Here is a 24,628-nt window from a genome sequence, read left to right as displayed (position 1 = left end):
AAAAAGAGTTCAGCACAGTACCCCAGAACATCCCCAACAACATCATGAAAGCTTCCCTCAGAGACCTCTGCTTCAGCACAGTCTAATCTGACTGCGGCCAGGACAGCAGTGAAATGTGAGACCCGTACAAGAAAACTCTATGCAAGTTCTGCCCATTACTATACAGCACGTTTGCTGGGGGCCATCCCAAGGCTGTGAGCTAAGGAGAGCAGCTGTGGACAGAGCTGAGCAGGCACACAGGCACATAGGAAGGAATCTGACTGAAGTCAGGCTGGTTATGAAGTTGGGTTTTGTCTGATCCTGGTGCCCATTATCGATTTGAATGCAAAACACTCTGGAAAGGATCACACTAGGATCTCAGTAACGAGCGCGAGGAACCAAGCGATGCAGGTGGGTACTCTGCAGGAACAGCTGTGTGTGTGGTACTGTTCCACAGGGACCTGTGAGCTACTGGAACCAGAGCATGTGGGAACTGGGCTCAGCAGGTCACAGCTCACTTTTCCCTGAGGTTGACACCCCCCGCCAAGGTGAGCACAGAAGTACAGCCCATGTCAACTGTGCTGCAGGTTCAAAGGTCTGCAGTGACTTTGTCCATATGCCCACGTGCTTGGTGAGACTGGCTCTAGCCATGGAGTAGGTTACTCTCCTGAGTGCTGTCAAATGCTGCAAAAGGCTGAGCAAATAATTTCACACAGCATTCTAGCTTATGAGCTTTGGCATAACGCCTTAGTGCTAAAATTACAACTAGGACCATAAACGCACAATAGAAACACCCCAAATATTTCTTCTGGCTGAGCACCTTAACTCCTCTCCATGTGGAAACAAAAGGGCCCTGTTGTCCTTCTCCCCAGCCTTTGCTACATTAGCAACAACACAGGTTGCTGCCTACATTCTTCAGCCTGACATGTTTAGGTTGAGATATATGCAAATTTGTTTTAAGAATCCCCATGGTTTTAAGTATTAAACATGCCATGTCACAAAGCATCAAATCTTCAGGACAGAGGAAGAAAGAAAACAAAAAGCAGGCACCTCTTATTTCAGTTTGAGATCCTGAAGTTAGTTGAGATTTCTGACAACTGTCTAGGCTTCTTTCCCTGTTCTGTTAAATACAGATGGTAGAACCTTCTCATATACCAGGTTGTAAAGAAGGTAAATTCAATCAACTAATGCCACAGTGATTAAGGACTGTAAAAAAAGCCTAAGAAGAAATGAGAAACTTCTGTACCCAGCAGTGGGTTTGTAAAGAAAAAAGTAAGTAAAGGCAAGGCAGATCAGAATTTGTACTGGGAATAGGAAGATCCCCCAAGTGGGGAGCAGGGAGGAAACGACACAAAGCAAAGAATGAAGGTTCCACCATGCACAAACAGCATTAGTGCTGACACGTCCCGACTCCTGCATGCTTGATTTTAATACACCAAAATCTGACTTTAAACCATTAATCTATTATTTGTCTTAACTCGAGAAAGTCTAAGATTACAGCATGTTTTCCCTTTGAAGGTGTGATAGCTGCGCCTCAAAGGCAAAGCACTAGCTGGAGTGACCCAGTCCAGCCTAAGGGCTGTCCATTCAATCTCCTGGATTAAGCTGTTGCATTTCAGTAATTTTTCACTGAGGAAGGAGTCAAAAGTGTCAGAACATGGACCAGCCAGAATAATAAAGTGTCACTGGGATAAGTCTTCTGATCAGGTTACAGGCAGTACTCTCTCCTTGTCTCTCTTTCAAATAAACGTGAATGTTTAAAGTTGATTTTCTTCCCAATATAAAGTCACTACATTTTAGTGAGCCTGAATTAGGTGAATATATATCATCTAATGTATTTTACTTCCCTACACTTGCTACTAGGCTTAAGTTACACAGAAACATGAGTGTCTGTATTCTTTAAAAGCCAGGCTTGTAATTTTCTGCTGACTCAGATTTGAGACAAAACAAAGCCAGGACTCAGTGGTACCCAGTGGCATTTCCTACAGTTCAGACAAGCGAAGGAGATATGACCTATTTTCCTTTCCCAGGCAATTCCACTGGTTTTAAAGTATGAGTACTAAGATACCAGAGCTCCTTTTCTCCGTACAGCAGCCTTTGAATCTGAAGAGTTCATGAGCACCCACTCATTAGCACCTTAAGAGATTTACTGTACTATTTCTGGCCATTAATCCATGCTGGCTCAAACTCCTAAATCTAAACTGAGTTGGTCAGAAAAATCTTAGTGAACTGCCAGCTCAATACTTTTTAGAATCTGATACACTGCACAGAACAGCATGTTATGGCACTACACGCATATACTCTATAAACTATGTCTAAAAAGCACGTGTGTATTTTCAAGCTTGAAAACATCAGTAAGGGCCACACTTCAGAGATGGTAGCTCCATGAGGCATTTCTTTTGTTAAAACAAAGTGTAAAAAGGAGGGCCACAGCACACTTTCTACACGGTGCTGAGGATGGTTCTAGAGCTACTCTATGTATTTTTTTCCTACTGAGACAGTATATACTTCCTGTAACTTCAATACTGAGTCAAGGAAACCAAATATGACTTTGTGCCCTTCTGTATGCTAGTTAACACCACTGGGCTGTTCAGGTAAGCACTCTGCATTTGAACCCGAGCTGTCCCAGCTACTACCTATCTCTAGTGGCTGTGCAGATGACACCATGGCAGGAACCTGGTGGGACTGATCAGGCAATACTTGACAGAGAAACTAAAAGCTTACAAAGTGAAAATCACTTTGTTTTGCCAGGCAAAACCTCCTACTTAGGTCAGCTCACTGACGCATGGAAAATTTACCCTCTTGTGCTGGTTTTGGCTGAGATAGAGTTAATTTTCTTTCTAGTGGTTGCTGTGTTCTCAGAACTGTTGTGAAAGGAATGTCAATAATGCATATTGTTTTAGTTGTTGCTAAGTGAAATTTATACTAGTCAAGGAGCTTTTTTGGCTTCCCACAGAAGCTGGGAAGGAGCACAGACAGAACAACAGAAAGGCCAATGTAATATTCTATACCACAGATGTCATGGTCAGTATATATATGGGGGTTGGACAAGGGGGTGGGGAGGAATTCTTGATCTCTGCACAGGTCAGGCTGGCAACCAATTCACCAGGCAGTGAGAGTGTCTTGTATATTCTTTTACCATTATTATTATTATTGTTCTTTTCCTTTATTGTTCTATTAAACTGTCTTTATCTCAACCCACGAGGTTTTTTCCCCTTTCCCCCTCTTCTCCTATCCTTCTGGGTGTGGGGAAGGGGAGGTGAGTGAGAGGCTGCGTGGTCCTAGTTGCTGGTTTGGGCTAAACTACACCTCCAACTCTAACATGGAAAAATCCTAGAACCATGAGCAAGAGCTGGAGCACTGCATTAGGAAGCTTGTCTTCTGCAAAAATTTATCTCTCGTTTTGAAGTCATAAACTGTTTTCAAGGCCTTTCTGTACTTTTATCTGCTGGTCTGCACCGATTCTGTTCTTCCAAGGCTCACCCTCCCTAGAAACATTTTAAAAAGTTATGTCTAATCTATAGTAGAAGCCTAGTAGTCATCATTAGGCTATAAAAATAGGTAGCTGGACTGCAGATTTCAGCTGAATTTTTAAATTTTACAGATAATAAACATATGCTAACACACTGCAGAAATAAGAAAAAACTAAGCAGCACAGACTAAAACATAGCAGAATTTCAGAGATTTCATCCATTTCGGGTGGGAGTCTGCACTAGACACTGTAGTCTTCCACAAGCACAGAGAGAGTGGACAAAGTACCGTATTCCCTTGGCAGCACAAGCTAATTCTGGATGTCAGCCATTAAACAGCAAAGCACTAGGAACTGCTTCACGTACCACCAAACATGGCTGTTGGGTATGGAAATTGACCAAACCAAGTTGCTTATAACCACAATTTGCAGATGCAAGATTCAAGATCTTTTTGGCATGGCCCATAATGATTTAGGCATTTGGAGCAACAGTTTGTGGCAGGATCCAGTGAGGCTAGGGCTTTCCTAAAGCCCAGACGGCTCTCCTCAGGCCCAAAGAAGACAGAGTAAAAGCCTTAAACAGTTGCTGCTATACAATGGTTTTCCAAAGTTTCAGTATTGCATGAATCTGGACTGTTCTAGCTAGGCTTTCTAGATATTAAAAAGAAATGGCTGTCCATTACTAAATCCAGGGAGATAGGGTTGTTTTGGGGGTCAAAACACAAAAGGATAATGTAAGACAAAAGATTTAAAAAAAAAAAAGAAAGAAAAAAGAAAATGGGATACAATCCAATGTTTCTCTAACAAGCATGAACATATTAGAGGTTATACAGCTCCTCCAGGTCAGGAATGGTATCACCTTTTTCTGCCCCGCCTTCGTAAATTCTCAGTAGAGACATGACATACTGTTTGGCTGTGACTCTAAACTTACCTGAACTGTGGTGGACTGTCCTTCCCTGAGACTTTGGAAGAGTATAGGGCAGTGGATTATCAGAGTGGGGAAGCATTTACTGTTTTTAAGTACTTAAGGTACCTCAAGCTGTACGATACTGGCAACGAGGGCTCCTTGCCAGACAGTGTCAGCCAGAGTACACCTGTGAGAGCAAAGGAGCAGGTAGCATTACCTTATCATTCAGGAGCGGTTTGATCTCTGTCAACTGAACATCCTGCAGTTCGTCCATGGTGCTCTAAGTGGAGCCAATTAACCCTCAAAGCAGCAAATGGGTGATTCTGAAACAAAGGCATATTATTAGAAACAGTATTGCAAGAGACGCTAGCAAAAGAAAGCTTTAAGATCTTTCATTAGACTTGCATATGCTCAAACTGAAGCCTGAAAGTCTAAAAGCTGGTTCTTGGTGCAATTATCTGTAAGTGTAGAAGGCAAACAGCCGCACTCGCACTGAGTATCTCAGTTGTGTTACTCCTTACCCTGCACATTGCCTTGCCTATTGAAGCTGTCCCTGAAAGCTCAGACCTTTCTACTGAGAGCCTGGAGCCTCCATGCATTGCATGGAGTACTCCATGCACGGCACTTCAGCCATAGTCTGCAGGGAAACAAACTGGAAATGACAGGATAGAGTAAAAAACTGTGTTAAATATACAGGAATACTGACATCTCACTGCCATGCCTGACACACCTTAAGCACAGCATCCAGCCACTAAAACAGGGCTGTCCATGTAGCCACTAGACGTGCAGCCAACGCTGCATTTGCATGTGGGAGACAGAGGTGTGGAGATTCAAGTACTTTGTTGGCACAACATAAGACAGCCCTGACCCCAAGGCAGCCCTTGTTTTATGAGGGGGGATATAAAAATGGACCCAGATAGTCCTGGTCCAGTTGAACATGTGAAGAATAACATTTAATTGTGCAGCCCAAACAATCTTTCTCCATCAGGTAGTGCACAGTCATCAAAGGAAAGAAAAAAAATATAATGTAATCAACAGTATGTGAAGTTGCCATATGTTTATGGGAAATCACTGCTGCCACAGAGTCAGGGAAGATATCTTCTGGTATAAATACAACAATGAGAATGGAGGAGAAATATGGTGGTTTACCAGGGATTTAATTTTTATTCTAGAGGCTCTACACTTGTGTTTCTGGACAGGAGAATTTCTAGAGCAGGCAGCTGCAGCAGTATGAGGAGGGCTCTGGCAACAGGAGATGGTCATGCCTGATGGCACAGATTAACTGGTTGTTCAGGAACACTATACATATTACTGTAGATGAAATAAAAGAAAGAAACTTCTGTATACACTGGGACTGATTAAGAGCTCAACATTTACCACGTTCTCTCCAAAACAGCATTCCACAAGGTTACAGACACCAAATAAGTTTCAAACAAACCCCACAAAGCTTACCTACAGCAGGTGACACAGTACTGAATCGACCACCTTATTACCTGGAGAGCTTGTTCCTCTCTTATGCTTCTTTGAAAAGACACCCACCAGACCTGATGGCAGGCAGGACAGTGATGCTTATTCTTGGGGTCACCCAAGAGACCAAGAAGTTGTCCACTCTACCCAAAGGGATTAAAAAGCTGTGTACGCACAAGCCTCCTTTCTTTGTGGTTTTATCTACAAGGGAGGGGTAAGTTACACTTGACTTTGTGGTTTATGAGTCTTGGGCTCACATGTACCATTTTTGCCTAAACCAGTGTATACAGTGAAGCAGGGCATCTAATAATCCCTTCTCTACCAAGCTTTGACTGACCAAAGAACAACTCAGCACCAATTGCTCTGAGTTAGATTGCTCAAAGATACTCTTACTAAAGGTCTGCAGATATTCCTCCTTGTTTCCCCCAGGCTACACAGAGCAACAACTCCCAGAGAGCCCTGGGGTACACCCTGCATGAACCTGCTGGGGGCCGTCCTTTGCTGCTGGCACAAGCAGGAAGTCCACGAAGCGTGTAAAGTCTAAAGAAAGGAAGACAGATGCAATTTGTAAATCCCATGCACTGGTTTGTTAATCATTTGTTATATGAGAATAATAAAAAACTAAGTAGGTGTTCAAAGCAAGGATTATCAAATGCTTTTATCTCATCAACCTCGATTTCATACTTGGTCTCCAGATGCAACTGCAATGCGCACAAACAACGTCACTCTGAAATTAATCTGATGCTTATCTTCTGGGTCCACTATTACTCCAAATACTGTTTCAGGGGAAGGGGGGGTCTTAGAGGATATGGCAGCAAACTGCTGCGTTGCACCTGCACTGCGTGTTGCTCGTTGGTTAAAGCAAGCTGGGCAGCAACAAGAAAGGCTGCTGATTTGGATGCTGGGCTCAGAATTATGTGAAACTTCTTTGGGGGAGAAGGGGCCACTTTCCTTAACACCAGCTGGGCTCATGTAGCTGGGAAAACTTCTGTAGGGAAGGGTAAGGGACACGCAATGAGTCTGAAGCAGAGTCAGCCCGGGAGAGCTTTTGGCATGGAGCAGACTGTCACCCAGGCTGCAGGAGCGAGAGCAGGACCTCGGCTGTGGCCGGGGGAGGCCGAATGCTGAGGGGAGTCAGGAAGGCACTGACCATTGCTGAACCGACAGCAAAATCAGACGGAATGAATAAACCTGCACAGCCACAAATGGCCAGACGGTGGATTTCTTTTCTAAACCTTTTGATTCTACACTGCTCATCCAGCAAATCAGAGTTTTCTCTGCTTTCCTAGAAACTCAAAGCTTTTCGAAGGTGTTTTGAAGGAAAGGGTACAGGGGTCCCCATCACTGCCTGCAAGCAGTGTTTTTTAGATTGCTGAACCAGCTCTTCCCAACCCCCTCTTGAACTCTCCAAAAAACAGCAGTGGCAGCCTCAGGCTTCATTTGAATCTGTTCAGAGGATATTCTGTAGACAGATGCACACACTTTTTTCTTCCCAAGGTTTTAGCAATCTGAATGTGATTGCCCTGGACCAAATCTCGGTAACTTGTTATTACAGCACAAGATCTGACTCACTCTGCGTCATTATTCATCACAACTTCACCCGAGTACCGAGCTATGCTAACACCAACTGGCTTTTACTTTGAAACATGGCAAAGGGGCACATTTGTCAAAAAAAGGCTGCAAAAATTTCTCAAAAGAGAACACTTTGTAGCAGAGAGACCTGGTAAAGCACATCTCCAAATGCATGAGGGGCAAAGGGAAGGGTATTGGTGACTTGGGCAATCTCTCTGCTTCACCCATGTTAAAGACTCCTTGTAAAAGACCAGCAGACGTGCCTGCCCAGGAAACAATCAATTCTCTCCCCTCCACTCCTCCCGTTATTTATAGAAACAAACATGTCATTTCATAAGCTGAAAGCAAATTTAAAATACGACAATAAAGCAGCATAAATATTCATCGCCCACAGAAGAGCTCTGCAGAAAACAGGCTACAGGCAAAGCAAAAAGTTTGCCTGGAATGATCTGTGTATAAATCACACGTTTTTCTACAAATGTCTCAGTACCACCTGCTTTGCAAGTATTCCTCTTGCCTCCATTTATATATGACTATAAATACACTCAAATACCCATATTTAAGCCATACATTCCTTTCCAAAGGCTTCCCAATGGCTGGAATAGACTCTATGCACTTTGAAAACCAGTAAAACAAGAATCATCAAAAAGCATTTGGTGAATCATTAGCAGAGAGACTAGAAATCAGGGTAGGACACAGAACACTAAGGAAAAAACAAGACAGGTGAGCCTAAGAAAGAAACCGCCTACCTATAAATAAGATCTGTAATATGTGCTTGCCTGCTTACTCCCAGAGAAGGGATGCTCTCAATTTACATGCCTTCCATATACAAAAAAAGAAGTTGTGTTAAAGCAAGTTCAGTAAGTTCAGAACACGAGTACTACAGACCTGCACACACAAAGCCAGCCGTGCAAAACTCACTACCTGTGGGTACTTAACCTCCGGGGTCTAGCTACTGAAATTCCAGCAGTACCGCTGCCCCCAGGGTTACAGGCTGCAACAGTTGGATCTGGAATCCAGCTCTCCGGGCACCTCCTTGAGTATTCTGTTTTATTATGGAGGTGCAATCTCTCCATTTTGTTTGGGAACTCAGTGCAACAAAATCTTGCATTCAGAGACTGAAAATCCACGTTCATTCAACTCATACATCAACTTGACTACAGCTTCTCATTTGTTAACTCCATAGCCCATTATGCTCCTGCTTTGAATGTTAACCCCTTTGAGGCTCAGTTACACAACACAATTATCAAGCTTTCTAAAAACCACGGCATTAAATGTACCTAAATACACATTGTTTGGCAGCACAGCACAGGGCGGCTGAAAAAGCCTCCTCTCTAGGGGCTGACTGCATTTAGAGTCATGGCAATCTGGGTTGGGTTTCCCAGAGCTGCTCTCTGACACAGCTACCTGTCTCTTATGAGATGGAAAGGAGAAATGCTGCTCCAGGGTGTGCAAAGGAAGACGGGAACAAATCCAGAATTTGCAGCCAGTACAAGAAGCAAAGCAAATTACCCACAGTCCTCAGGTTTGCAGCTCAGACATTTATTCAGCCTTCTGTGTTGTGTAGCTTTTCACTACAGCTTCTCCTTCCTGCATAAGGGGATTCCTGCTTCCTGAGCCTCCTTTGCTTCTCTCTCTCATACCACCTGGAAGACATTCTGCCTGACAAGGCACCTCAGCCTGGTGAGGCAGACTGCAATCTTGGCATGCAGCTCATAAGTAAAATAAGCTTAATTTATGGCATTTGAGACCCTTGGGCATTCCTGTTATGTTGCTCCTCAGTCCTTTGTAATCTCTTAGCAGCAGCGTGCTTCCCAGCAACCTGCAGAGGCTACTGTTTTCTATCCTGAAATGCTGGCTGACACAGTAAACTTCCAGCAAAACAGGCAAAAGGTCCAAATTAACTTTCAAAATATTTTCCTAGGTTACTCACTTTGTGTTCCAGCTTATACATTTTTGGGAATGCACCACATGGCACTCCACCTCCAAGACAAACTGCAAGCCTGCAGAGAAATTCTGTTCCGCTGACCCAGCACTGTGCCAGCTACTGCACACGAGTGACAGCAGCTTTGTAGCACCACACGCTTTTACCTCCTTCAGATCTGGGCTACACCCAGGACACAAATGCCAGTGGCTAAATAAACTCCAAGGAGTTTGAATGAGACCTACATTTAACAATGGTTTTGTAAGGAAAAGGTCTGTGCCCACCTTTCCATTAATTTGGGAGAAAGAGTCCACCTCTATTTAGAAGCAGCGTCACATTGCCATGTACGTAATTGAGCTCAACTAACAGGACACCACTTAGTCACTGTTTAAACTAACAGGCATCAACTATAGGGCTGATTAAGCAAGAATGCAAGAAAAATGTAAGTCTTCAAATTGTTTTGGATCACTAGTGCCCATGAAAACACAGACCCATGCCGAGCTCCCCTGTACCGTCCACGAAGTTTTAGAGTGGGGATACCCAGGATATAAACCAGAATGAGCAATTTCTCCTATGAAAATGATACAAATTATTGTCTCCAAAAAAGCCTTTTCTGGTTATGGTATCTCTTTCAAATAGCTTTGTAGCATTTCCCTTAACAAGCTGTTCTCCCCACTGCAAATGACATACGTAGTGGAATTACGTCATTCACATGATTTTTCCATGTGTCCAGTGGCACCACTCAAGCAACCTCTGCATTACCCAGTGCCAGCAGCTCACACAGCTCTAACCAAACCACAGGGCCATTTCTATCAGTTTTATGGTGAAGGACATGTTCAAATTGATTTGTTCAAAGATGCTTTCCCTTCTCCTGAGCCACCTGCTTCCACGCCCCCCCCCCATAGCTCAGGAGGTCCCATGTGGGTCTGGGTGAGGGCTCTTGAAGGCTTCAACTGGACATTTGGCCCAACTAAAACATTTGTAGCTCTTCATCAGCGCAGTCTGCCAGCCCGGCATTCACCACAACTTCTCCCTGTGCCACCTCCTCTACCCGTCCTGTGACAAGACCTTCAATCTCTCACCCCCTCAGGCTGAGGGAGCTGGGGTTGTTCAGCCTGGAGAAGAGGAGGCTCCGGGGAGACCTAATAGCAGCCTTCCAGTACCTGAAGGGGGCCTACAAGGCTGGGGAGAGCCTGTTTACAAAGGCTGTCAATGACAGAACAAGGGGTAATGGCTTTAAACTGGAGAAAAGCAGATTTAGATTAGACATTAGGAATAAGTTATTTACTGTGAGGGTGGTGGAGCACTGGAACAGGTTGCCCAGGGAGGTGGTTGAGGCCCCATCCTGGAGATATTCAAGGTGAGGCTCGACGAGGCCCTGGGCAACCTGGTCTAGTTGGGGGTGTCCCTGCTGACTGCGGGGGGGTCGGACTAGATGGCCTTTGGAGGTCCCTTCCGACCCAGATGATTCTATGATTCTATGTAGCTGAACAATTGCTCTGCACACACTCACTCTCCGATGTGACACAAGGCAAGCGGGGACACTGGTCTCTTCGGCAGCAGCTTACTCTCAAGCAGCTTATGATTAAACCTGGCTGCTTTCCACCAGATCCTTCAGTTCCCTCTGCAGTTTTATTTTCAAGCTTGTTTCTGCTTTGTTTCAACTATGCTTCCTACTAATCAACTGTGCGTTTTTACATTTTAAGTGAAAAAAATTTGTTCAAATGTATATATATCCCATTGAGCAAAATAAAGAACAAGACAGACTGGAAATCTGTTTAAATGAGATTTTAACAATCAAGCAGCACGTTTCATTTTACTGAAATTTAACGCTGATTTTGCATTTTATTTTTCTTATGGAAAAAGTTGCATTTTCACTGTCTACCAAACATTAAATTGCATTGCTAAATATAGCCTTTACACCTCCCTGAGCCTTCTTGCTGTGTGGGAGGAAGCACCATTTAAGTTATGGTATAGCTGAACAAACATTTAGTCAGGCCTCAATTTTCATATTTTGTAATGCAATTGTGATGATTTTTTTTTAACTCCTTTGTGTGAAGTACTATTAGGATAGAAGAAAAATAGTCAGATCAAATGCATAGGAAAAGTCCATAGAGTCACTTTCATTTTAAAAACGAAACTACCTTAAGCTTTTTGTGTTCACTCATATATATAAATTCCACAATCTAAAACTGATGTAATAACGTATATTCAACAGTGAAGGGATTGCACCAAGTAGTGTTGGTCACATCTCTTGGCACATGCAGTGGATAAACCCAGCTTAATATGGGTACAGAAATCAGCCGTGCGAAGCTCAGGAAAAATGAATATATTCTGTTTCTCAGCAGGTAAGACAATACAGCTGCTTCTGGTGTCAGCTTATTCAGGTAATTAACACCCTTTTATTGTGCTGTGTATGTATATACATCTACACCACTTCTGCTAACAGAGCAAAGCCAAACTTTTCTTCTTACTTCATTCAAACTTGTATAAATGGATCATGGCCATCAGAAAATACTATACCTGAAGTCAAAAGCTGATCAAACATTTCAACATCTCTAATTCCAAGTTATCCAGCAGACACAGGAGAGACCTTTCAAGTTTTATCACAGTATATAGATATTGTTTAGTATTAAATAATTATGGCTATTGAATGTAAGACTACAGATGTAGACAGAAGATAGATTTAACTCTCAGGATTCAGTTTCACTATTTTAATCTGTTCTAACTGCAGACCACTTGCAAAAGGGGCATTCACAGAATTGACATAAATTTTAAGAATGCATTGCATGAAAAACAAATTGCGAAGATTAGATTTTTATTATGTTTCCCCCACACATACACTTCCTCATTAAGGAAATGCATTTTTCCCTTACCCCTGTAGCGCTGCTCCTTGGAGATTCCCAGAACAAGCTCCTTCAGTTTGGCTTATTGCCTATCTTGCATCAGCTGAAGGACAATCTCTTCTCAAGTATTAGTGTCATTACTTTAGAACCATCACAACTGCTGTACTGCTCTCACCTCCATCATTTCCAGTCTGTGAATTAACTTCCAAGCAGAAAATATCCTTGTGTGTGCCAGGCTGAATTTTATGCCCCTTCTCAGGCAGCCAGCCAGCACAGGAGAGGCCACTCAAATTAACACAATTAAAACCAGTAACAGATATAGGGCAACTCAGAATCAATTCAGGATGTAATTTCATTATTCATTTAATATATTTGTGGGTTGCTGCCAAAACAGATGCCCCTGTCCTCCCTCCCTACATGAGCCAGAAATTCCTTCCTGCCCTTCCCTTGCACCAGGTCGATGATCAGGCAGTGATGTGCCAAGTCAGATCTGCTCCCTGCCTCCTCTACTGTTTTTTCCAGGACTAGTTTTCACTGGGATCTGTCGAACTGACTGAGGAAAAAGCTCCTTCAGCTCCTTGTGTACCACCTTTTTTTCAAAATACATCAAATATAAAGACCTTGCTTTGAGATTTGATTCTAAGAAACCAGGTTTTTTGGCATCACACAGCAGATGAGGTACGTGCTTATGACACTGCCAGATGATGTGCAGGGGCCTGCACTTAGCTTCAAGATAGGCTAAATCTAATCAGTTTAGATAACATGTATACAGAATATAAAACAGAACTCAGTTTGCTAATCTGAGTTGCCTTGTTGTAGGGTCTTATTTCAGGATACAGAGGAACTGAAGTTTCACCTCACAGCCTCTGAAAAGGAACATCAGATCCTCCAGCTGTCTACCCTGCTCCTCTGTCCCCTTGCGGCCATGACCCAAACCCTACCTTAAGCAGAGTCTGCCTTGCCTGACTGCAATGGGAACAGATTTAATGCTGACTTTTTGCCAGGCCAGCCTTCTCCTCTTTCAGTGAACTGAATAAGCCCATCAGACAATCACATGAACATCAGGAACCAACTCATGTAATGAGGACTAGGCAGGTAACAAGCTCTGGAGTCAGCTCCAAATCCTGTGGTCTAAGTTGAGGATCATGTAAAACATACAGAGTAGGCAAATATACAAATAAAGTAGTTAACTCACTACAGTCTTCATGGTCCTCTCTGGATACAAGGGGGCTATAAATTAACATCTAGTACACATCAGCATGGGTATTCATGTTATAAGTTTCTGAAATGGATAGAAGACCTTTGATAAAACAGGAAACAATGTCTTATTTCAGAAAGGATGGAAATAGATATAGATGACACTGGAATGTTCCTTTGAAGCATACTACTGCAAAAACTGCTTTTCAATAGGAAACACAAGACAATTAGGCTGCAGTGTGACAAAGCCTGCAAATGCAGCTCATAGACACACAATTTAAAAAAAAGAAACTATATAAAAAATGAGGAAACTTATAAAAAAAATAGAAAAATCAACAAAAAGAAGGAATCCTTCAAGGACCATGGAGATAGTTAAAAAGGAAGCCCGGGTAATCTGTGTGTCACTATGCCAGCATAAAGACAGAGCTACCTCATACACAAACCCTGCATGACTCAATAGGAAGTTTAAGGGAATAGCTGTGATTGAAAGTAAGTGGGAACTTTGTCCAGATGAGGAAAACAGACAATCCCATAAAGCATGGCAAACCAAATGCAAATGGGAAGCTAAGAGGACTAAAAGAAAGAAACAATTAGAATGGTCCCTCAGCAAAGGGTGCTCAAGCTGATAGTTTGTGTTACTTGTTTACTTGCTAACTATGTTACTCAGAAATGTCACAACCAGCAGGGATGAGATCCCCCACCCACCACGATGTACAAGGGGCACTGCGGGGCAGCAGAGCCATCGCAGGCACCCAGCAAATACTTGCCATCAGCCATCACTTCCAAAGCTGCCAGGAAAATCCCACACCAGCATGTTCCATGGTGCAGAAGAAAGCCCAGGAGTTACAGCATCCACATGAACATCGGGCGGTTCAGTACTTGTGAAAATGTTTGAAAGTTAAAACTCATGAAGAGCTTCATTTAAAATCACATTTTTATTCTTGCTGTATTTGTAAAACTTGGGGGCGGTGGATGTTTTTCCTAAGGCACAGGTTTGCTTTCTGCTATTTTAGTGAGTTGAAGCAGCTCACCCCATGATCACAGGAGCAATGGAGCCAGAGTGATGATGGAACTAAGGAGAAAAGATAGAGGGATATGACCCACCATTAAGGAGAGCTATTAATAGAGCTCAAATATTCCAGGTTTTGGAGGTAAATAATTTCAGGAGACACAAAAAAAATGGTTTGATACATTCAGGAGAACAGGTCCATAAACAGACACCAGACAGAGAAAAAAAATAATAAAATGGATGTATTTTCCAGTATCCATAGCCCAACCTGCGTGGATCCTGGGAAAGCAATGGGGAAAAGCAGCAGAAAGCTGCCCAGCTCCCAGCCTCTCCCTAAACAGCTTCCCCACTGCCATTGCTGGAGAATGTGATGACCAGACGCACTGCCGGGCAGGCCAGACAGCGTTCCTCTTACCTCTCTCTTTATCTAACGCACTTTACATGATGCCCTTACCACTCATTTCTCTACACACCGAAACAAGCAAGTAGCAGAGAAGCTCCTTAGCACAGCCCAGGGCACTCAGCCTGTGAGGAAATCACAGAATTACCTGCCCATCAGCACCGAATTGCTTTGACTGGGCCTGGATTTGGCCCCTTACTCTTCAGTTGTGAAATTCATCATCTGAGCAGGGAGCCCCTGCCCTGTAACCCCCTGACCACATACAGTAAGGTGGCAGTTTGTAGACAGCAGAGTCCTTCCCTATCACCAGGTTAAGTCACCCCATGGGGAAACACAGAGGTGAGAGAGATGTATGTCACCATCAGGTGTATCAAAAGGGGGCTAAGAGCCCCAGAACAGATGCCCGCCCACCTGCCATCCCTTCATCCCTCCACTAAACCCTATCCAACAACAAAAATTATTTAAATCCTCTGTCCAGGAGCAGAATCACGCTAACCAGGCCTGGGATATCCACAGGTATGCTGACCTTTGGTTAGATTCTGCAAGTGTGAGGATAAACAGAATGCTTGAATCTGGGTAGCAGCTGCCTAGAAATAATGTGTTCATGTGGGTTTCCTCAGTGCTCATCAGACAAGAAAGAACAAAGAAAAAAAATTATTTTCCTGCAAAATGAATTAACTATTTCAGGAATGACATCAGTTGCTCCTGAGGTTTCAGCGGCAGAAGGAGCTCGGAGACTCTCTCAGATGCCCCTGTTTGACATGCCCACACAACTCCAAGCAGCCCCAGTCCCCGAGGAGCCTGGGAGAGGAAACAGGGGACCCAACCGTTGTGTTTCATAAGCTCTTGTGACCCAGGGGCATTTTAACCAAAATCAAAAAAGGAGCTCCTTCTGATGATGGGCCTGAGGTCTGTTGATTGTAGCCACTCACGGCTGCTCGAGCAATTTGTCACCCTGCCCATGGAGCAGCATTTAACAATCTCAGCACAGCCTCATGGAAATCTCTTGGGTCTGATTCCTGACCATCAGTAACTGATTTCAAATCGCTATTCATAAGAATGACTTCAGTTTGAAACCAATTATAAAACTACATATAAAGTACATATCTAAATATCCTCAGAAGTGATGTTTTCCATCAAATTAGGAATGTCTTTTGGAAAGTAGCTGAAGGCCAGAGGAGGGTGGCACTCTGAACCAAATATGCCTTCTCAAATTTTAAGCTTGCCAGATAAGGCCTAAAGAGGAATCTTTGACCTAATTACCAGGTCCCAAGTGCACCCAAACCCAGTTTGCTCTCCACAGATTCCAGTGGCTGTTTGTGGCTCTGGATGCTTGTTCTGGATGCTTGTTTAGATCTTCCTTCAACAGCCCTGGCCATTAATGCCTGAGAGCTGCCAAAGTCTGACAGACACATCATCTTGAAGGTGCTTCCTGCCCTGGTGAGATCTTGTCCTCCAGATCCAAGCCCTGTTGGCCTTTTAGGCAGGAAAGAACTTCTGCTTCCCTTTTTCTCCATCCTTCTTCCTCTCCCTTTCCTCATTCATCCCCACAATGATTCATGTAAAAATCTGTGTGGACAAAGTTAGAAGCAAAAGCTACCTAGTGAGTAAACTGGACGGGGTAAACAGCTTATACCAAGAAAAGAACAGTTTTTACAAAGATAGGTTGAGTCTGCATCATTTTTGCTGCAGTTATCTCTGAAGTAAAAGTCATCTTTTCTTTTTTTCCTCACCCAAACTCCTCTAAACCAAAGTCCATAGTGTAGACAACTCAGAGTTTAGTTTCCATTAAGAAACAATAGCATAAGTTAAGGTGATTCCTATTAAGTTTTCTGTACTTGGGATACAGCAAAAACATTCACAAGCTTAAGAGAGCTGCGCACCACGTGTTAGAGTAGAAACCCAAGATACCCCAGACACTTCAAATAGAACATGTAGTTATTGTAAACAAAGCCCTGAAGATGTTGAAATACAAAGATTTTACTTTTCCAAATTAGCTGTAGAGCTCAATGGAAGTGATTTAGTTTCAATACTCTAGTTCTGAATGAAGCCAAATCATCATATGGGTTTCCCATTTAACACTCCCTACCCCCGCTTAGAAAAACTTGGTCACAATAAATTAATTCCTGATTTTATTCCCTACAAACCACTATGAGGAAGACATACCACACCCAGGCGACAGTGAAGGATAAAGCTGACTATACCAAAGTCTAGAACTAATTCTTTGAGTAATAAGTACTAGGAGGAAGTTTCTCAGAAGTGTGTTCACATAGCCTCTTCTGTGCGTGAAGATGGAACAACAGACATTGCAAGGTTTCCATTTATGGGATCTGAATGCAATCACAGAGTAATATAGGCTGGAAGGGATCTCTGGAGGTCATCTAGCACAACCTCCTACTCCAAGCAGGAGTAATTCCAAAAGTGGATCCAGTTGCTCAGGGTCTTACAGATTTGAAAATCTCTAAGGATGTAGAGTCCAGCATTACACAACACTCATCACAAAAACTGTTTTCTTTTATCCAATGGGAATTTACCTTGCTGCAAGTGGAAGGAAGATGTATAAACAATGAGATATTTAACCTGAAAATATCACAGACCAGAATAAAAAGAAAAATGAAAATCCAAAAGCAGAGATTGTTACAGCCACACATCAGCACTATTTAAAAATTCCCTTTCTAAAACTGTTAAATAACGAATAAGGAATCAAGTCAAATACTTCACATTAAAGGGATAGGTGGAGCAGAAATTCATCTCCTGGTAGATTTTTCAGGAGAGATATTAATATGTTAAAATAACAAGATTAATATTAAATTGATCCCTGCCCTGAAAAATATTCATTACTTTCCAGAATAAGAACCCATGAAGAACCGCAAAGATCTGTGTAGTGCAAGATGCGGTCTGATGCGGTTCAAGAGCAAATTCCTAGGAAACAGCAAAAGAATAGCACCTAGTGATACTCCCTCTTTGCTCATACATCCACACAAACTTTAGATGCGCGTCAGTCCCTCTCAACGTCTTGTAGAAGATCCTTCCCCAGCTCCCTGTTCTTTCCAAGCACAGGGGTTATTTCAAGGCGAGGCTTGATGGGGCTTTGAGTAACCTGGTCTGGTGGGAGGTGTCCCTGCCCAGGGCAGGGGGGTTGGAACTCGATGATCTTTAAGGTCCCTTCCAACCAAAGCATTCTATGATTCTATTCACAGGCTTTTGTGCTGCATAGAAATTGGAAAGGCAACCTTACCCATGAAATCTAGTTTGGTGCCTCTCTCCTTCATAGAACCATAGAATGGTTTGGGTTGGAAGGGACCTTAAAGACCATCTGCTTCCAACCCCCCTGCCTTGGGCAGAGACACCTCACATCAGAAAAGGCTGCTCAGTGCCAACTTGGCCTTGAACCCCTCCAGGGATGGTGCAGCCACAGCTTCTCTGGGCAACCTGGGCCAGGCTCTCACCACCCTCACAGCAAAGAAGTTCTCCCCCAGATCTAATCTAAATCTCCTGTGTTTCAGTTTGAAGCCATTACCCCTTGCCTATCTCTACCTGCTCTTGTAAAAAGTCCCTCTCAAACTTTCTTGTAAGGCTACTTCAGATACTGAAAGGCTGCAATAAGATCTTCTCTCATAGTCACAAAATTATTAACATCCTTACCTCTTATATGCAGAAAATTCTTTCATCCAAACATGATAAAAACCATAACTTTCAATATAAAGTAACATACTCTGGAAGCTAAATCAAAGACTAGCTGTTTCCAACAGCCTATTTCAACAGCTCTGAGCAGCCACACCTTTTCAGAAGTCAGTGTGTGTTGTCCAGAGAAGGACTTTCCCAATGCAAGGCCCTCAGCGAACAGCGAGCTTCAGAATACCAGCCCTGACCCTACAAAAGCCTGTTGATAATGCATTCTCTAAAGACAGGCTACCTTACCAACACTCACCTGGAGAGAAATTATCAAATATTTTTACCTGGTTTTAGTATTTCCTTCCTTTAATATTACATGCTCATTTCTCCTTTACTCTCATACTCTCCTTTAACTAGAATTTAGTTTAAAGCCACTGCTGATGCAGTCATCTCAGAAATAAAATGAGAGCCCTTGTTAGTTCACTCAAATATTACTTTTTTTCCTCCCTCTCCATGCTTATTGCCTTATTCTGAGAAGAATGGCAGGCATACTTACCCACCCCATGACCATTATTGCAATGTTACAGCCATGAATTCTAAATAAACCTTCAAAAGAAATTTAAAATGCTGTGAAGAAGGACAGTCATACCACAAGACGTAATTAAGACAGTATTAGTCATTGAACTGTAGTACTAACAGGTGTCAAACCCAATTGTAAAGAATATCATATTAGTTTAAGCCACCATCATGGAATCAAAGCATAGATTCTCTTTTGAATCTCCTCCACAGCAACTTAAGCTAATAAGTTTTAGCTGACTGGTGTAGAGGTCTAAGGGCACCCACCCACAGAGCATAACACAATGAGTTATCTGTTAAACCCCAGTAATCCAATTACTCTGCATCATACATAATACTTCAAAAGCAAAATATCCCACTTTATCGCAGAATATTCCCTCACCATCTCCAGAGCCTGAGTCAGTCCTGGCGACAGCCATACCCTGCTCAGAAGCAAGGTGTCCCCTGCAGACACCAGCCTGTCCTGGGGAGTGGGGTCCCAAGGCTGTATGGCCACACTGCAGCTCAGCCACCTGACAGTGTGACAGCGCTGGACATTGTGTCCAGGCTACACCAACACACCCCATCACTCCTCACGCTGCTCCTTCAACCTTTGAATATCTCAAAGATTTGCAGATTGAGGTAATATCTTTTATTTAAATAGCTGGAAATGACAAGCTTTTGTGAGCAGAAGCCCTTCTCCAGGCCAGAAGCAGATGTTAAACTGAAATAGAGCTCAACGCACAATTCACCCGAGTAGTCCATGAGTTTAAGTAAGTGATACCTCTTCTTACTTCCTTATTAAGGAATGTTTAGCAAGATGCTCTGAATCAGCCTTACACGGCAAGAAATTAATTTTGTCAACGAATACATGAGCACAACAAACCACAGGTAGTAAGTCACAAATAAATAGCACTTGCACACTGGAACCATGTCCAGTTTCCATGAATTCAAAACCTTCTCCTTTCAGTCTGTTCTTTTCTAAATCCTATGGAGCAATCCCAAAATAACACTACTGGTACTGGTTGGTACTTTATTCTTGTGTTATTTCTGTAGTAGCCGAAGCTGGAAATTCCTACCACAACTGTAAGAATATGTCCCCATCCCAATTCACTGTCAGATCAAGAGGAAACATCAGCTCTTGCGGCCACAGAAGTTTTAGTATTCAATAACACCCCCAAAATACCAGCCACAAGGCTAGGCTGTATGTTGTGATCTGTACTTGACAAACTCTATTTGACTTCACTGGGTATTTCCACAAAAACAGTTTCTTGTGAAGTGGCCCTGATTTTGCCCAGTGAATAACGATCAGGGGGCCTGTTTCAGCCTGCCAGGCTTCATATCCCTACTCCAACACTGGAAAGGATTTCTCTTATGAGCAGAGCTCTAGAGCTAAGCTTTCAAAGCCCTGTGAACAGCATTCTGATGAAGTGTTAACTGCAGAATAAATCAGCCTAAATCCAGGGAATTGTTCCAACAGATTAAAACCTTAATGCCAAAAAGAAAGGAGGAGGTCCTGCTTCCACTTTATAAATATCTCACTTTGTTTTGAGCCTACCACCTGTTACTTTCATTTGGTGGTCTTAGTCCTTTTATCAGAAGAGACAGTGAATAACAGGTTCATATACATGCCACGCTGCTAAGACTTAATATGCTTCTATCGTATCCTCTTCAAAGATAAACTTTTTGAGTCTAAAGAGTTTTGATCTAGCTATTATTCTTCACAAGGAACTAATTTCACACCTTTGATCATTCTTATCAAACTTTTCAGATTCTTTCCCAGTTTCACTGGGTCTTTAAGAGTGATGAGACCAGTACTCACACAGCATTCACAACCTGGGTGCACTATGACTTTACACAGCAGTACCGGTTCGATCTCTATTATTTTTCCATAAGCATCTGATCTTCAAATTGCTTTTCCAAACACTGAGATAATATTTTGATAGAACTGCCTATTATAACCCCCAAGTTTCATCTATGACTGGAAAGCCAGTTCAGAGCTCATCACTGTATACATACAGGGAGGGCTCTTCCCCCCAGGTGCATTAAGTCATTACACGGAATTTAAAACGCTATTTTATCACTCAGTGCCATAGGATTTTTCCCATGTTTCATCATTTAACTCTTTTATTTACTATCATAAATAATTTATTTTTTAATCAACATACAAACATTGTGACCTCTCTTCCATTTATTTTCCTAACTTTGACCTCTCTGTGCTTTTGGTCTCTGCATCATTCTCTGGCAATGGCTAACATTGTAAAATCACTGTGTAAAATAAATCTTTCTTCTGTCCAATTTACAGGTAAGTTTTTACTGGATGTCCCAACAGTCCTCATGCTCTCAGAAATGCCAGTTATTCCTTACCCACCTTCTGTGCCAGTTATGCTTTCATAAAGCTTTACTACTGTCCTTTGTCCTCCAAGTGGCTCCCTTCCAAGGTACAAAGTCCTAAACTGTTTAATGTCTCCTCCTCTTTCTTCTCATTCCACATCTTGCTCTCTGTTGTCACCTTTCTTTCTCTTTTCTAGTTCTCTTATACTCAAAGAATTTGCCAGAATAATTATGCTGATAATGAGCTCCAGTGTAGATTATGTCTGAGACTTTATTGCTGTATAGGACCATTTTTCACGCTTCCTCATGGAGATATATCAGAATTCCTCTTAAAATATGTGCCTTAATACTGCTACATACCTTCACAAATGTGCAGAGAACCTTCTGCATAATGTCCTGCTTCCCCCAGCACTCCCAGAATTGACAATTTTGTTAAAAACAATTTTTATTGCATCATTTTAAATCTAAGCTGCTCATATTCTTCCCCCCCTTGGCCTCAAGTTAACCTCAACTTTTAATTAGCCATTTTATGTACATTTTCTTCATTTGTGCATGAGCCAGGTTAGTGCCTGGTAGCTGCAACTACTCCACCACATCCACTACAGCGGTGGGGAAGTCTTACACCTCTCTACTTGTTCCAGAGCTTCACTCAAAAGGATGCAGTGGGAATCATTCCAGGCTCAGGAGTCTGTTTCTTTTCAAAACAATGTGTTGATCTGACTTAGTTTCAGTAGTTCATCCTCATCTATTTTTAGGCTGTCCTCTTGGTTTTCTTGGACCCTTCAGGTAATGCTTCTTATGTCAGTATTATTCAATGCAGTAAAGTCAGAAGAGACTAGTTTCATGGCCTTCTGGCCATGATGGTTCCGTGGTTTCTGTCTGGCCTTCCTGCCTAGAACAGGACAACAAATTTCTCTATATAATTCCTTCCCCAAGCCATGAATGCTGGGAGTGAGTGGTGCCATTCTCTAAGGATTTTTTGAGTCAGCACTGAATAACTTTCTGTTTAATGAAGGCACCAACACTTTTCATTGCAGCCTGATACACTGGCACCGGACACATTCCTCCTGTTAAATATTTACCTCAGGTAGAGTTTAAATGTTTTGGTTTTCCTTCAAATTAAGCTGTAATCAGGGAAGAAATAGGGAAAGAGGCCATCTCCCCTGCATTGACTCTGCAGCCAGTCTGGAGCATAACTGAGATTGTCTCCTCACCACTACTGCCCTGCAAACAGATTGAAAGCTGTTTTCTACCTTTTATTACCCTATCACCAGTAATAAAATTTATTGCTCTTCATTTAGCCACTGCATGAGACAGAAAGACAGCACTGCATTGCTCAACCAAGCTCCTCACTAGGCCAGTGGTAATGGTGATCGCTAACCGTTAATGCCTCACAGAAGAGGCAGCAGCTGTCAGTTTTGAGATGTGATTGTTCATCCCTTAAAAATGATGAGTATACAGGTATGCCAGTAAAAAAAAAAGTGGAACTTTCTAATAGCTGCACAGAAATCACTGTAGTCCTTGTCTGTTTGGCCAGATAAGAGGAAGAGATCCCCCCCTCCTGCTGTGACTGCGCTCAGGAGCTCAGTGTGGTGCCTCTGCTCAGCACCCCTTCACTCACATGATGCTCAAGCTGTGCAGGAAGGGTGCAGCAGCCAGGAGTGCGGAACAAGTCCCTGGAGTTATGGAAAGGTGAGTGCCAGTCTTGAAAACTAGGACCCCAGACTACAAAAAGCTGCCGGGAAGACCTAGGGTTCTCTAAAAAATGCAAAAGAAAATTTGAGTCTAGTGATTTATGATAAAATAAAAATACTTCAGACACATTTCAAGATCAGGATTCAAAGTCTGTGAGCCTTTTCTTATTGAAAGCTTTGACAATACTAAGACTGTATTCATTTAAATCATTTTTTAGACGAACAGGGTGACTGATGATGGCTTCTACATAAGCAGTTCATTTTAACATGGAGACATGGTAAAAATAGAAGCATAAGCGCCATGTTCACAATCAATCCACAGCCCAGAAGACGTTTGAAGGCTAGAGATCTGTGAAAACATTAATACAGCACATCAAAGAAATCAAACTACAGAAAATCAAGATACCCGCATTACTACACTTCTCAGTTCAGGCAATTAATGCTTAGGTCACAAATTAAGCTTTCTGGTGTGTGATAAATGATTTTTCCTCAAACAGGATTCCAATTAGAATTTACAATTTATTAAATGAGTAAAGACAAGCAAACAGCGCTGGGTGCACCGGGAGTCTCCGCTCAACCAAGGCCCACACGTGCAAGTCCCATTTTGGGGTTTATATCGCTTCTCCTAATACATATTCATACAAAGGTTGGCCGTTTTCCTTGGCTCGCCCCCAGGATGACCCCCGACTCCAGGCGTGCGCCCCACAGACCCCTCCCGCTCAGCACCACGCGGCCAGTAACACAAAAAATGGTTTCCTTAGGGGTTCTTACAAGAAACAGAAACTACATCCATCCAATCCCGCTTCTCCCAAGCCCATGGTCATACAAGGACAAACAGAACAGTTACAGATATTAACACGAATCAGATGAACACATTTCACAATCCCCCATCTTCTTTTTTTATGGTATTGATTTGTGGTTTTGTTTCTAATTGAGTCAATACCTGCCGAATTGGTGCCAATTTTGGATTTTCTTTTGTCTTTAGTATACTGCAGTTATCTGCATTCCTTGTATGACCAAGTGTATCAGTCTAGTAAAACAAGGTATTAAACATGGAATTATTAACAATCCTCCACATCCTTCCAAAGCTAAACAGGAAAAAAATGGGTCTTATATTTCCTAATACACAGGATCTTCCACCACAAACATAACAACTAGCTACATTTTAATGACTTTTAGCAACTGTGGGAATTTCATATTTTACTCCTGTTTCTATTTCGTGAGTTAAATAACAGTTTTGTGTATAACCTTAAGGGAGTTCTTTTGGATCATAGCATACGGTCTTGCTATCTCATTTTCCGTCACCAGAGTCACGGAACTCACCCCGAGCAGGAGCAGAAGAGTCCGGTCAGGGCCACAGGGATGGGCGCTCACAGCCCCAAGGGGTTGCAGCCCTTGGCAGACCTTTTCAAGCCGCAACACCGGTTCCCCTCCGGTCTTGCCCTCTTCTTTTATCCTAAGGGGTGGCCTTTTCTGATTTGTATGTATGCTATGTCCCAAAAATTTGGTATATACTGTGGCCTAATAGGTACCCACTTCGGAGTCTCTCTATTCACCAATTTTTACAAGAGTAGTCACAGTAAAATTCCCACAGCCACTCAGCTTTTATTCTTTGATGAAGGCCTTTTCAGGTTCGTCTGATGGTTAGCTTAGTTTCTCC

General features: G+C 42.7%; 1 protein-coding gene across 2 annotated transcripts in view; it reads right to left on the bottom strand.

Moving 5' to 3' along the window:
- The window catches only part of NDRG3 (NDRG family member 3), a 71,821-nt gene that overhangs the window by 31,878 nt on the left and 15,315 nt on the right, over positions 1 to 24,628 (bottom strand). For both annotated transcript variants that reach the window (XM_014961186.1, XM_014961187.1), the window contains exon 3: positions 4,573 to 4,678. In XM_014961186.1, coding sequence (XP_014816672.1) covers positions 4,573 to 4,629 — 57 coding nt within the window. In that variant the 5' untranslated portion in view covers positions 4,630 to 4,678. The remainder of the gene's footprint in view (positions 1 to 4,572; positions 4,679 to 24,628) is intronic.

Source organism: Calidris pugnax, unplaced genomic scaffold, assembly GCF_001431845.1.
Source record: "Calidris pugnax isolate Ruff unplaced genomic scaffold, ASM143184v1 scaffold518, whole genome shotgun sequence".
Classification (NCBI taxonomy): Eukaryota; Metazoa; Chordata; class Aves; order Charadriiformes; family Scolopacidae; genus Calidris; species Calidris pugnax.
Note: the sequence above shows the minus strand (reverse complement) of the source record. Positions and strands in the feature narration are given on the sequence as shown.